This window comes from Fundulus heteroclitus, unplaced genomic scaffold, assembly GCF_011125445.2.
Source record: "Fundulus heteroclitus isolate FHET01 unplaced genomic scaffold, MU-UCD_Fhet_4.1 scaffold_733, whole genome shotgun sequence".
Taxonomy (NCBI): Eukaryota; Metazoa; Chordata; class Actinopteri; order Cyprinodontiformes; family Fundulidae; genus Fundulus; species Fundulus heteroclitus.
This window is the reverse complement of record NW_023397179.1, coordinates 43,493-58,473: the sequence shown is the minus strand read 5'-3', so window position 1 is coordinate 58,473 and position 14,981 is coordinate 43,493. Positions and strand designations below refer to the sequence as shown.

The 14,981-nt window shown below is 48.5% G+C and overlaps 1 protein-coding gene across 1 annotated transcript; it reads right to left on the bottom strand.

Moving 5' to 3' along the window:
- Positions 1–290: 290 nt before the first annotated feature.
- On the bottom strand, positions 291–12,738 carry LOC118561836 (son of sevenless homolog 1-like). Its single transcript, XM_036134072.1, has 3 exons — positions 12,365–12,738; positions 1,399–1,524; positions 291–344 (listed from the first exon to the last, which is right to left on the bottom strand). The coding sequence occupies exons 1-3, from the start codon at positions 12,449–12,451 to the stop codon at positions 291–293; spliced, it is 267 nt and encodes an 88-aa protein (XP_035989965.1). The 5' UTR covers positions 12,452–12,738.
- Between the last annotated feature and the right edge of the window lie 2,243 nt (positions 12,739–14,981).

Genomic DNA, 14,981 nt, shown 5'->3' with positions numbered 1-14,981 from the left:
GTGATGTCCTGCTTGGTGATGTCATAGTGCCGATGTTTCCTCACGAGTTCCCCGCCAGCTTGGAGGATGTCGGCTGAGATGTACTCCAGGGGGGACGGCAACCATGTACACCAACACCTGGTGGTCCATCTTAAGCCCAGACCTCCTGGAGAGAAGCCATGCTGGAGTCACGTCTGCTGAGGAGCTCAGACGTGAGGAAGAGGAGCGGCCGTACCTTCAGAAGGGGCTGGATCTTGTCCAAGGCAGCGCCAGCGGCTGCTTCCTCTTTCTTGTCGATGGCAGCGAGAGCGTCAGGATGGCCCACTTATCGATGGGGTGTGAGGAAAGCTTCGCTGGACTCGCTCCTGAGGAGAGAGGAGGAAGGTGATGACAGGAACCAGAACCGTTCTGCTAGCTGTCACCTGACCGGGGACCGGGAGCCCCAGAGGAACAGGCCGTAGAACCCCAGAACCTCAGAGACACTTTACGTCTCGTTGTAATGAACGAGCTGGGAGGTGGGGTCCAAAGGTTTCTGCAGAACTTCACCAACATCCAGGGAGCATGTGGAGGGTGAAGGGCCGGCTGAGATGAAACCTTCAACAGCAGAACATAAACAGACCAGCGCGTCTGCTGGGAGCTTCAGTCTAGAACCTAGAGCTGAGACGCCATGTCTGCTGAACTTCAGGTTCTGCTGAAGCTTTCATCTTCACCAGGTTCTGCTGAAGCTTTCATCTTCACCAGGTTCTGCTGAAGCTTTCATCTGACCAGGTTCTGCTGAAGCTTCAGGTTCTGCTGAAGCTTTCATCTCACCAGGTTCTGCTGAACCTTCAGGTTCTGCTGAAGCTTTCATCTCACCGGGTTCTGGTGGGTCACAGCTCATGGGCCAGACAGCCATCTACTGGAGGTTTATCGCCCCCTGCTGGTGTTCTCCTCTGGTCCAGGCTTTGCTTTTGTTGATTAGTAAAAAAAAAGGTTTCATTAAAGACTTGAGTTGATCTTAAGTGTCATGGAAAGTGCTCCAGGCAGGAAATGACATCACCGCCAAGTTCTAGTTCTAGTTGTAGTCCTTCAGCAGCCGTTCCAACAACTCTCCATTTTCTCCACTCTGTGGCTGATGTTCATGGATATTTTACAGAACTGTGTGCTGGTTCACCTTCCACCTTCACTACCAGCCGTATTGGATTCACACTTCCTGTCACATGATGTCATGACTATTACATCATGGCTGCAAGGCTTTGATTGGCCGATTGTCTGAACACAGCAGGTGTGGAGGGGATGGACACAGCTGCACCAAGCAGAGCTTCTCCAGACAGCAACCATCAGCTGGAAGGGAGACGCATGCCACGCCCACTACGTGATGTCATCGTGTGTGTGTGTGTGTGTGTGTGGTGTGTGTGTGTGTGTGGTGTGTGTGGTCACCTCCACATCCTGCACGGTGCGCGGCTGAGCCTGGCACAGCATGCTGAGCAGCTGCAGGATCAGATCCTCGATGTACTGCAGGGCTTCCTGCTGGGACTTCAGGTTAGGATGCACCTGGTACAACACCTGTACACACACACACACACACACACACACACACACACACACACACACACACACACACACACACACACACACACACACACACACACACACACACACACACACACACACACGCGTCAGAACCAGCACCTCAGGTGTGTCCTGATTCATCAGGACTTTTTCTGGGCTCACCCTGATTTCTGCTGCAGCTGCTCAGAACCAATGGCAACCAGAACATTTAAGGAAATTCCCCCCAATGAAACTTTTGAACTATAAACTGGACTCGACTGCAGCGTTTGATAACCGGATCACTCAGAACGGACGACTGGACTGAACCAACCAAACATTTGATACAGTTGATGTCAATATTCTCCTAGAAAGACTGGAGCATACTGCAGAGATTAAGGGGAAAGCATTAGGCTGGTTTAAATCTTATCTGTTTGTTCATGTTAATAATAAAAACTTCTTCAAACTCTAGGGTCAGCTGTGGAGTACCACAGGGTTCAGTCCTTGGCCCACTTCTCTTTACTGTATAAATGCGTCTGATTGGTATAATTATCAGACAGCATGGGATTAACAGCTACCTGCCATGCATGGAGGAACCTGTTGTTCTGCGCCTCTAAACGGGTTTCTTTATTTATTTTTCTTCCGTCACCGTTAATGTGGCTCAAACCGTAAGGTGTATCCCCACAATGTATATATCAAAACGTGCGTCTCGATCCCATGAAGTGTGCTTTTTATACTACACGCCATTTTGAGTTACCATGGCGACGTAATTAGCAAAAAAACATGCCTAAAGATCCAATAGGAATGAATGCAGTGAGGTAGAAAGAAAACCCCAAAAATGACCATTTTCAACACTTTACTGTGTCGTCATACTTTCACCTAGAAACACTGTTTAACTTCCAGTTCGTGTATATATATATATATATATATATATATATATATATATATATATATATATATATATATATATATATATATATATATATATATATATGTATGATCTATTCAGAATTGAAAACGGGATGTGGATATCTTTTATGTTTCTTTTTACAGTTACTCCTCAAAGTTCATAGCCTTGTGAGACCATCCTGATCTCGCGAGCTTTCAAGGTTTCACTCGCAGATCAGTCTGGCTACTCTCCGTTAAAGAAAATTTGGAGCCGTTCACCAAACGAACGTCCAATCAGCGTTGGCTTTGAGGCGGGTTGAGGTGTGACGCAACGAGAAGCGCGACAGTTCAGTCTAAAGAACATGGCGGCTTCAGCCGATGAAACTAGCGTTAGCGTGGCTATCGAGCAAGTTTTATCGGAATTACAGCGTATTTCTTTGCTGAGCTAACGAGCCTTTACCTGCAGCAGCAAGAGTAGCTTGGCTTGTGGTTGTGTTTTCGTCCTCGCTGTTAGTACATCATATGCTTCGTTGATCTGATTGGTTTATTTGGCCCGTCTATCACCAACATAGGCCAATCAGCTAACCAGTATTTTCGCCCCTTCCCAAAATTACTTCAACGGAAGGTTTCCAGATGGATATGCGAAGCAAATCTATCTGGCGGCGTCAGGTTACAAAGTTCATGTCGAGACTTCATTGTTTATAATGGAAGTCAATGGGTGAATTCTCAGAGTGTTAGAGTGACCCACTAACTTTTTGAAAGATTTCACAACTCCGAACTTCAGCGTACTCGCTCACTTTTTACTCTACACAGACAAATTATACACCAAAACGTAGGAATTTTTGTCTGGATTCAGAAAATGTAACCCTCATTTGTGTGGGATTTAGAGATTTTTTGCAAATGACCCCAGAGCGCCAAAAAGTCGAAATGCCCTCCATTAATTTTCTATAAAAATCAGAGCTGAAAATCCCAAACGACACATTTTTGCATCGTCGCCTCACCTAAACCGTTTAATATACAGACATGTACATTGGCGGGATTAACCATCCGCCAATCACGCTCTCCTCCACAGATGTCTGTTTCTCTACTTCCTCTTCACCCACGACTGCAAGCCTGTACTCTCGCTCCACATCTGATTCTTTGTTTACAAGTATATAAAGAGGAGACCGCCCTCAGCCCGGTGAGTCTGCCGTGAGTTCGTGTGTGGATACCGGCATTGTGAACGCTGATCTTAACCTCGGACTGAGGGCTCCCAGTTCGTGTCAATGGTAAGAGCTGATTCTGAGAATCTGTTGAGTGTCACGTTTGTTTGAAAGCTTGTTGCTTTAATGCTTGCTACTTTGCGTGTGTGAAGAGCTAGTTGTTTTGATGTGCTGTATTCTGTGGGGAATAATAATAAATGTGTGCCTTATATTCTAACAGAAACAGTGTTTGAGTCCTTATTTGTGTTTGCCGATCTCTCCCGATCCTGAAATAAACATTTCATAAAACACCTGTGTACGAATCCAACTCCATCATCAAGTTTGCGGACGACCCTACGGTGATTGGTCTCATCAGCAACAACGATGAGACAGTCTACAGGGAGGAGATCAAGCACCTGGCCACGTGGTGCACTGAACATAACCAGCTCCTCAACACCACCAGAACGAAGGAGCTCATGGTGGACTTCAGAAAAGATTCAAGAGGCACGCACGACACCATCCACATCAATGGAACGGCTGTTGAGTGTGTCTCCAGTTTCAAGTTTCTGGGGACCCACATCTCAGCGGACATGTCCTGGTCAACCAACACCTCCTGCCTGGTCAAGAAGGCTCACCAGCGCCTCTTCTTCCTGAGGACACTGAGGAAAAATCAGCTATCCTCGACTATCCTGGTGAACTTCTACCGCTGTACGATAGAAAGCATCCTGACCAACTGTGCAACAGTGTGGTATGGGAGCTGTACTGTTGCAGAGCGTAAGGCACTGCAGCGGGTGGTGAAAGCCGCCCAGCACATCACTGGGACTCCACTACCCACCATTGAGCACATCCAGAAGAAACGCTGCCTACATGGAGCTCCCAGCATCCTTCAGGACTCTTCTCACCCAGCCCACAGACTGTTTTCTCTCCTGCCCTCCGGCAGGCAGTTCAGGTTCCTCTGGACCAGAACCAGCAGACTAAAGAACAGCTTTTCCCCCAGAGCTGTCTCTTTATTGAACTCTAACCCTCACTGATAGACTCTCCTCTCGCTCCTCACACCTACCTCCATTTTGTTATTCTGTTATTTACTAGACTGTAATGTTCACCTGCACACCTGACTGTTACTATAGTAACAACTGTTTACATACATCCTGCACTACTAACTATGACTGAATATTGATTTGCACTGCTGACTGTTTATTCACAGTACCAATTGTTTACATATACATTTACAATACCGTACTTTAACTGTAATATGCAATTACCTTCCACTGCACTTTAATTTAATAGCTTCTGTCCAAACTTTATTTATTCATTTTATAGTAACAGCTACCTGTATATCATGCTCACAATTCTGCCTATAGTAATAGCCATCTGTACACAGGGCAGTCAAAAGTAGCCGGTCAACGGCGGCAAATCGCCGTCTATAGCAGCTCTTGCCGCCGCCTACACTTCCCAAATTATATAATGGAGCGATATTTGTGCCTTCTGGTTGAGCGCGGAGCAGACCCTGGACTGGAAGCTCTCTTTTTACTTGTTTCTTTTACCTCGGAGTGACCATCGTCCTTTTAGTACTATCTTTGATGTGTCAATCATACACTTTAACCAATCAAATCAACGACTGAAGGCAACATGCTAGCCAATCACAGCTGGAGTGGGGCGGGACACCGAGTCATAGCCTTCAGTCGCCGCCGCAGTTCGGCTGTGCTCACCGTTGGTGTCGGTAGAGCCGGATGGAAATTTGGTCTGATTACCAGACAATTACAAGAAGTGACAACGAAGCAGAGAGCGAGCTGGAAGGAGCGCTATTAATTTCTGTTTGAAATACCAGCACTGAAGTCTAAACTGGAGTAAACATTCACGCTAGCAGGGTTAGCTAGAAAGCTAGGAGGGTTAGCTAGGACAGCTAGCAGGGTTAGCTAGAACAGCTAGGAGGGTTAGCTAGGACAGCTAGGAGGGTTAGCTAGGACAGCTAGCAGGGTTAGCTAGGATAGCTAGCAGGGTTAGCTAGGATAGCTAGCAGGGTTAGCTAGGATAGCTAGCAGGGTTAGCTAGGACAGCTAGGAGGGTTAGCTAGGACAGCTAGCAGGGTTAGCTAGGACAGCTAGGAGGGTTAGCTAGGACAGCTAGCAGGGTTAGCTAGGACAGCTAGCATGGTGAGCTAGGACAGCTAGCATGGTTAGCTAGGACAGCTAGCATGGTTAGCTAGGACAGCTAGCAGGGTTAGCTAGGACAGCTAGCATGGTGAGCTAGGACAGCTAGCAGCACAAGGAGCAGAATCAAGCACTAAAACTGGCAAACTGAAGAGACTTGAGTTACTTGCAGGTAGAAGGGAACTCTTGCTTTATTCTGCTCCTTGTTCTCATAGCTGCTGTAATTACAGAACCTGTTCTAGTCAGAATTGTTACTTCAGTCAGTGTTCAGCCTGACACCAGCGCTCATGTTTATTAGCGTGTAGCTTATGCTGGACTTTTGAGTTAAGACACAGCGCTACAGGTTACCCTATGTCACTGTTAGTTTCCAGTAACCCAAACCAGCATAAAACCTGCCCAACTTAAAAGAAAAAAACAAGCCCAAATCTCAAACTCTCAAAAGTTTGACTGCCCTGTGTACATATATTCATAGTACATTTAAACTCTGTAATAATAACAACCATCTGTATATTATGCTATTGTACATATCTGTAAAAGTATATTTATAGTAATATCCACCTGTATATTATATTCAGTACATATCCTGTAGATTTAGTTCACAATACTAGTTATCTATATTATACTCATAGGACAAATCTATCAGTAAAATTCTGTTTATAATAGTATCCATCTCTATATTTATTCAGTAATAACCCATGTCCTGTACATATGGAACCATTGTTTATCCTGCACTTGCTGATATTGCACTTCTGCTTAGACCTCAACTGCATTTCGTTGCCTTGTACCTGTACCTGTGTAATGACAATAAAGTTGAATCTAATCTAATGAGGCTTTCACAGATTAATGTTCAGACCCTTCTGGCACTCACAATTCACGAATCTTTGAGATAACTTATGGGTTTGCTGCAGGAAGGGTTTGTTCGACAGTAGGAAATCTGCAAATTGCTAAAACAGCTTCAGACTTAAATCCTTCAAAATGATCCACTTTTGTTAACTGTCGCCACGCCCACACCCATTTTTGGACATACATGAAAACAAGCACGATTGTTCACCAAAGCCAGCTGATACTGACGGGGAAAGAATTGATACTTTTTCAGTTATAGCAATTTGTTTGTTTATAGCAATAAATTCCCCCTTTATTTCATGATTTTTTGCACCTTTATTAATATATTTTCTACAAAAGCAGATAGTATTAATATCCTATCCGTTCTGAATTACACGCAGTAAAAACTACGTCTTTAGCCCTTACAGGAGCTATGGGGTGTTGTTCAAGGGAAAGTGTTGCCATTGTTTCCCAATGAGACAGATTTGTGTGCGTGAGTAAAGCGTACGACGTACGAGTTTTTGCTCTTTTCTGGACGATTCTTCAGTCGTACGAGAATTTTTTGGATGGGGCTGAGTTTGATCGTGCGTCCTGCGTGGTGTAGCATCCGGGGCGTAACGAGGGCCGATTCAACTCTCACCACCACCTCCCCATCAGCAACCACACGGTTGGTGATCATGAGCGCCTCCTGCTGGTGAAGTGGAGTTACGACCGTCTACGAGCCGATTTCCCCCGACCTCGCGCTCTGAGCATGTTCAAACAAGTAGATTCTTCTTCTTCTTCTTCTTCTTCTTCTTCTTCTTCTTCTTCTTCTTCTCGGAGGAAAACAGGAGAGGAGAGAATCATGGTGGCGGTGCGTGTGACATGGAGTCAAACTACGGAGAATTACCAAGGCAGCGCGTTTCTTTCTACTGAGCCTCATGTTTAACAGAGAGCATCGACACTTCCCTCTTTTTCTTCTTCTACTGTTTACATTTGGCTTCTGAATATACGAGTCTGAGTAGCGCCATCTCTCTACGGCGCTGACGTGGTTTTTTAACGCACAGTGTGAGCAGTCAGAGCATCAGAGCGCCACACAGTAAGATCAGAGATGGTGAACTTTTACACCCTGAGGTTTCGTCGTACAGTTTGAGCTCCGAGTACCACGACTGAAAACATCGTACAGCGTACGCCCGGCTTTAGCAGACGGCTGCAGGTGAGTGAGTTTCCATGACAACAGAACTCTGCTGGCCAAAGGTGACCAGAGGTGAGGGACACCTTTCCACTGCGGGGGCTGTGATGGACGTACGAATCCGAGGTTTGCAACGTTACTTCCTCTTAATATTTTTACCATACGGTACAAATCACGTGGCAGACGTTCGGAAAATTTTCTAGTTTCCACTGTTATGCTGATGACACTCAGCTATATTTATCCATAAATCCTGATGAATCCAATCAATTACTTCGACTGCAGTCATGTCTTGATGACATCAAAAGCTGGATGACTTTAAATTTCCTGCATTTAAATTCTGACAAGACCGAAGTTGTAATCTTTGGACCAGAGTCTTCAAAAAATAAAGTTCTTAATCAATCACTTAATCTGGATGGCATTAACTTGGTCTCTGGTAATAAAGTAAAAAATCTTGGTGTTATTTTTGACCAAGACATGTCATTTAAATCCCATATTAAACAGGTTTCCAGAGTTTCCTTTTTTCACCTCAGGAATATCGCCAGAATTAGAAACATTCTGTCCAGGAGTGATGCTGAAAAACTGGTCCATGCATTTGTTACTTCAAGGCTGGACTATTGTAATTCTTTACTATCAGGAATTCCACAAAATGCAGTTCAAAGCCTTCAGCTGATCCAAAATGCTGCAGCAAGAGTTCTGATGAACATCAACAAGAGGGATCATATTTCTCCTGTTTTAGCTTCCCTTCATTGGCTTCCTGTTAAATCAAGAATAGAATTTAAAATTCTCCTTCTAACGTATAAAGCCCTTAATAATCAAGCTCCATCATATATCAGAGCTCTGATTACCCCGTATGTTCCTAACAGAGCACTTCGCTCTCAGATTGCAGGTCTGCTGGTGGTTCCTAGAGTCTCTAAAAGTAGAATGGGAGGCAGATCCTTTAGCTATCAGGCTCCTCTCCTGTGGAACCAACTCCCAGTTTTGGTCCGTGAGGCAGACACCCCGTCTACTTTTAAGACTAATTTTAAAACTTTCCTTTGTGACAAAGCTTCTAGTCAGAGTGGCTCATGTTACCCTGAGCTACCTCTATAGTTATGCTGCTATAGGCTTAGGCTGCTGGAGGACATCAGGGTCTATTTCTCTCTCTCTGCTGAGTTCTCCTACTGCTCTCCAATCTGCATTGTTTGTTGTTATTTCAGCTTTTAACTTTTTGTTGTTTGTCTTTTTTCTCTTCATAGAAGGTACACCTGGTCTGGCGTTCTGTTAGCTGTGACATCATCAGGGGAGGCAGATCATCCTCTATTACCATCTAACATAGAAAGTACTCCTGGGTCAATGTGAGCTTCTGAGCTTTCTGTGTCTCTGCTCTGTCTTCTCTAACATAGAAAGTACTCCTGGGTCAATGTGAGCTTCTGAGCTTTCTGTGTCTCTGCTCTGTCTTCTCTAACATAGAAAGTACTCCTGGGTCAATGTGAGCTTCTGTGCTTTCTGTGTCTCTGCTCTGTCTTCTCTAACATAGAAAGTACTCCTGGGTCAATGTGAGCTTCTGTGCTTTCTGTGTCTCTGCTCTGTCTTCTCTAACATAGAAAGTACTCCTGGGTCAATGTGAGCTTCTGAGCTTTCTGTGTCTCTGCTCTGTCTTCTCTACCATAGAAAGTACTCCTGGGTCAATGTGAGCTTCTGAGCTTTCTGTGTCTCTGCTCTGTCTTCTCTACCATAGAAAGTACTCCTGGGTCAATGTGAACTTCTGAGCTTTCTGTGTCTCTGCTTTGTCTTCTCTACCATAGAAAGTACTCCTGGGTCAATGTGAGCTTCTGAGCTTTCTGTGTCTCTGCTCTGTCTTCTCTACCATAGAAAGTACTCCTGGGTCAATGTGAGCTTCTGAGCTTTCTGTGTCTCTGCTCTGTCTTCTCTACCATAGAAAGTACTCCTGGGTCAATGTGAGCTTCTGAGCTTTCTGTGTCTCTGCTCTGTCTTCTCTAACATAGAAAGTACTCCTGGGTCAATGTGAACTTCTGAGCTTTCTGTGTCTCTGCTCTGTCTTCTCTACCATAGAAAGTACTCCTGGGTCAATGTGAGCTTCTGAGCTTTCTGTGTCTCTGCTCTGTCTTCTCTAACATAGAAAGTACTCCTGGGTCAATGTGAGCTTCTGAGCTTTCTGTGTCTCTGCTCTGTCTTCTCTAACATAGAAAGTACTCCTGGGTCAATGTGAGCTTCTGAGCTTTCTGTGTCTCTGCTCTGTCTTCTCTAACATAGAAAGTACTCCTGGGTCAATGTGAGCTTCTGTGCTTTCTGTGTCTCTGCTCTGTCTTCTCTAAGCCCCAGTGGGTGGAGGCAGATGAGCGTTCACACTGAGCCTGGTTCTGGTTCTGCTGGAGGTTCTCCTCCCTGTTAAAGGGGAGTTTTCCTCTCCACTGTCGCTTCATGCATGCTCAGTATGAGGGATTGCTGCAAAGCCATCAACAATGCAGACGACTGTCCACTGTGGCTCTACGCTCTTTCAGGAGGAGTGAATGCTGCTTGGAGAGACTTGATGCAACCTGCTGGGTTTCCTTAGAGAGGAAACTTTCTCACCAACCTGGAGGATCTCATGGAGTCTGACTTTGGAAAGAGCCTTGATGATGATGGGATGTTAATTGGTGCTATAGAAATAAAATTTAACTGAATTTATCACTGATTGCTTTTAGAAGTCGTTATTTGGGTCGATAAAACAAACTCAACTAAACGGTTTTCACCATGAAGACGTTTATCATGATCGTGGTCGGTTCTATAGACACCAGCTGGACCGCCTTCAATGAACATCCACTCAGGTGAAAACCGGTTTCCGACCCGTTAACCCACCCGACCCGACCAACACCGCCCCGGAGCCATAGTCCAGAAGGAGCAGAACTCCTGGAAACAGGTGCAGAAAAAGAACCATCATGTTTACAGCAACAGAACCAGAGTGTTTGGTTTGAACACACGCCTGCAGCTTCCTCTGCACACAGCAACACCCTACATCCCTGCCTGGGTGCTGCTGCGGATCAGAACCTCCTGGACTTCAGTTCTAGAACCAACAGAACCTGACAGGTGTCTAATCCTACAAACCTGTGTGCATCCAGGCACGAACGGCGGTGCAACCCTGAGCTGCGGTGGTTAATCGCTGGGAGGTCGGATGGGTGCGGACTAAACAGAACCAAAGGTCCGATCTGAAACACAGAACCCACTGACCAGCTAAGAGCTGAAGCCTCCACCTCACAGAGAAGAACCAGCTGCAGATGCTTCAGGGATTCATCAGCCAGACTGAAGCTCAGCTGGCTCTCAGGTACCGGGAACCAGGCCCCAAGGAACCAAGAACCAGGTACCGGGAACCAGGCCCCAAGGAACCAGGCCCCAAGGAACCAAGAACCAGGTACCGGGAACCAGGCCCCAAGGAACCAAGGAACCAGGTACCGGGAACCAGGCCCCAAGGAACCAGGCCCCAAGGAACCAAGACCCAGGTACCGGGAACCAGGCCCCAAGGAACCAGGCCCCAAGGAACCAGACCCCAAGGAACCAAGACCCAGGTACCAAGGAACCAAGAACCAGGTACCAAGGAACCAGGCCTCAAGGTACCGGGAACCAGGCCCCAAGGAACCAGGCCCCAAGGAACCAAGAACCAGGTACCGGGAACCAGGCCCCAAGGAACCAGGCCCCAAGGAACCAAGAACCAGGTACCGGGAACCAGGCCCCAAGGAACCAAGGAACCAGGTACCGGGAACCAGGCCCCAAGGAACCAGGCCCCAAGGAACCAAGACCCAGGTACCGGGAACCAGGCCCCAAGGAACCAGGCCCCAAGGAACCAGACCCCAAGGAACCAAGACCCAGGTACCAAGGAACCAAGAACCAGGTACCAAGGAACCAGGCCTCAAGGTACCGGGAACCAGGCCCCAAGGAACCAGGCCCCAAGGAACCAAGAACCAGGTACCAAGGAACCAAGAACCAGGTACCAAGGAACCAGGCCTCAAGGTACCGGGAACCAGGCCCCAAGGAACCGGGCCCCAAGGAACCAAGAACCAGGTACCGGGAACCAGGCCCCAAGGAACCAAGGAACCAGGCCCCAAGGAACCAGGCCCCAAGGAACCAGGCACCAATAATCTGGGCCAGGTTCTGATACGGGCTTTGAAGCATTGATCAGTAACCCGGTAGCATCCTGGAGCAGAACCAGGTGATGGAGAGAAGATGCTGCTGTTCTGCTGGTGACATCACCAGAGTAACCATGACAGCAGCAGCTTTGGTCCAGAACCTGGACCAGGTCACCCCAGAACCTGGACCAGGTCACTACAGGACCTGGACCAGGTCACTACAGGACCTGGACCAGGTCACTCCAGGACCTGGACCAGGTCACCCCAGGACCTGGACCAGGTCACTACAGGACCTGGACCAGGTCACCCCAGGACCTGGACCAGGTCACTACAGGACCTGGACCAGGTCACTACAGGACCTGGACCAGGTCACCCCAGGACCTGGACCAGGTCACCCCAGAACCTGGACCAGGTCACTACAGGACCTGGACCAGGTCACTCCAGGACCTGGCCCACTCCAGGCCCATTCCTGGAACCTTCTGGGCCTGCTGGGGGCTGTCTCAGGTTTGGTTCTGTGTGGTTCTGCGTGGTTCTGTGTGTGGGTACCTTCTCCAGAGCCGGAACCAGCAGGCCTCTCCACTTGCCGACGTTGTCCTCGCTGAAGAAGTCGTACTGCGGCTGCGCGGCCTGCATGTCTGCAGCCCCGGAGTGGACCGGACCGGGCTACATGAACCGGGTCCCGCACTGTCCGGGTCCTGCGGGGCAGGCGGTGCCGGGACGATCCTCCGAAGCGGACCCCGTCCCCGCGACCATCCTCGGCCGCCCCGCGGAGGGTGAGCGGTGACCAGGCGCTACGGTGGCCGGTAGCTCCGCGCTGAGCAGAACGGTGTCGGTCCGGTCGCCGGTTCCGTTCAGCGAGAGGAGGGCATGGTGCTGCTAGCCTGTTAGCTGGCGGGCTGCTGGCGGCGGGGATCCTCCGGTGGCTGGCTCTCTGGGCTGGAGCGGGACGCTGATAGTAGCTGGCCCGGTTCGGTGGGCTCGGTACTGCCGGGTCTCACGGACTCTGTTCCGGGCCTGCGGCTCTGTGAGGCGCCTTCTGCTCCGGATGTGTGAGCCGGACCGGGTCTCTGTCAGGATCCGGCTCTGGGGCCCGGCGGGCGGACAATAACCGACCGAACGGCGGCGGTTGTTGTCACTGTGGCGGTACCGTACACGGGGCTACGCTGCGCATGCGCTGTCCGCGCATTCCTGACGTACTTCAGCGGGGGAGCCAGGTAGGGAGCGCGCCGGCGTGCGCGCGGCCGGCCTCGGTACTGCAGTGAGCGCGAGCCGCTCACCGAACGGTACCGCGTCCCTCTGGACGCCTCCGGTACCGACCAGCGGTCAGTTGGGTTCACGGGCCTCAGAACCACGTCGTTATTTAAAGAACCATGGTTCTGTTCCTCACTCTGGGTCACGTGGTTCTGATCACGTGTTTATTTATATTTTGTGGTATTTTGCCATGGAAACGACACAGCCAGCTGAAGGCTGGGGATGTTTATAATGGTTCTCCTCATAACATTTCTCCTTTACATTATTAGTTCCAGTTTGTGGTTCTGACCCAGTTTGGACCAGTAGACTTTGACCCCAGATGGAACCAGAATAACGGGAGCATCAGTGCAGACCTCAGGTTCTCAGAACCAGGCCTGGTTCCTGCTTTCTGTGACGCCAACATCTACCTCATCAGATGCTCTTAGCTTCCCAGGAGGTGCTCTGGTTCTGTGGTTCTGTGGTTCTATAGAACATCATGTCAGGTGCGGTTCTATTGAACATCATGCATCCTGTGGTTCTATAGAACATCATGCCAGGTGCGGTTCTGTGGTTCTATAGAACATCCTGCCTGGTGTGGTTCTGTGGTTCTATTGAACATCATGTCAGGTGCGGTTCTGTGGTTCTATAGAACATCATGCCTGGTGTGGTTCTATAGAACATCATAAATGCTGTGGTTCTATAGAACATCATGCATCCTGTGGTTCTATAGAACATCATGCCAGGTGCGGTTCTATAGAACATCATGCCTGGTGTGGTTCTGTGGTTCTATAGAACATCCTGCCTGGTGCGGTTCTGTGGTTCTATAGAACATCATGCCTGGTGTGGTTCTATAGAACATCATAAATGCTGTGGTTCTATAGAACATCATAAATGCTGTGGTTCTATAGAACATCATGCATCCTGTGGTTCTATAGAACATCATGCCTGGTGTGGTTCTGTGGTTCTATAGAACATCATGCCTGGTGTGGTTCTGTGCGGTTCTGGTGCAGAAACCCAGCATGTCGTCATGCTCTATAGCGGAACGCTCCTCCTCCATTAATCAGTCTGAGGCCCAGTATTAGAACGGTTCTCCCTAAAGTCTACTCTAGAAAGAACCGTCTGGAATCGGGCCCAGAACCTTTCATGACAGCAGATCTATGTCACGTATCTCGTGGGTTCCTCGGCATCACAGCACAGGCAGGAACCCGGTGTCCCCCTGTGACAAACCAGCCGTGTCATTGCTGAGGTGTCAGGTTCCCCGGGGTCTAGTACTCGGGTTCTAAGATGTTTTCTGTTCTTTATTTATGTTTCATTGCTGTCTTCTGTTCTCCGTCTGGTTTGGGTTCTTCATGGCTTCCTGTCAGGTTCTGCTCTCCGTCTCCAGGTGACTCAGAGCAGCAGCAGCCTGAGGCTCCCTGCTGGCACGGCCGTGTCAGACGTGCTAAAGAGGTCTCAGGTGGTGAGAACCTCCAGCAGCAGCTCTGATCAGGAACTCTATTGACTGCTGATGGTTCTGCAGAGATCATCTTCACAGCAGCTGAAGCTTCTATACATGAAGTTTGTCTGAAACCACGCTGACTGAAGTCACACGTCTGCAGGCGGTGCTGTGAAAACAGAAGTGATCTGAGGAGGAACGTGACACCAGGTCAACGCACAGACGCTGATTAAATACATGAATTCATGTTTTTAACAGTTTACGTGACCAAAGCCTGCAGGAAGCAACAGCTGTGGCACAAAGTCAAAATAATGAACGCATGAACCCGACAGCAGGGAGCAGGCAGACTCTGAGTCTGTTCACATCGTTTATTTACAGCTAAACATGAGAATGACAGCAGAGGACTAGAGAGAGCGCCTCCACGGGCCTGCAGGGGGCAGCAGAGTCCAGCAGGGGACAGCAGAGTCCAGCAGGGGGCAGCAGAGTCCAGCAGGGGGC

What these genes read in the sequence shown, in the direction of transcription:
- LOC118561836 (XM_036134072.1), bottom strand. Translation starts at nt 12,451, where the DNA reads ATGCAGGCCGCGCAGCCGCAGTACGACTTCTTCAGCGAGGACAACGTC. An exon ending in TGGTTCCGGCTCTGGAGAAG is followed by an intron (nt 1,525 to 12,364) that starts GTACCCACACAC and finishes GTGTGTGTACAG; the next exon opens with GTGTTGTACCAGGTGCATCC. An exon ending in GCACCGTGCAGGATGTGGAG is followed by an intron (nt 345 to 1,398) that starts GTGACCACACAC and finishes CTCTCTCCTCAG; the next exon opens with GAGCGAGTCCAGCGAAGCTT.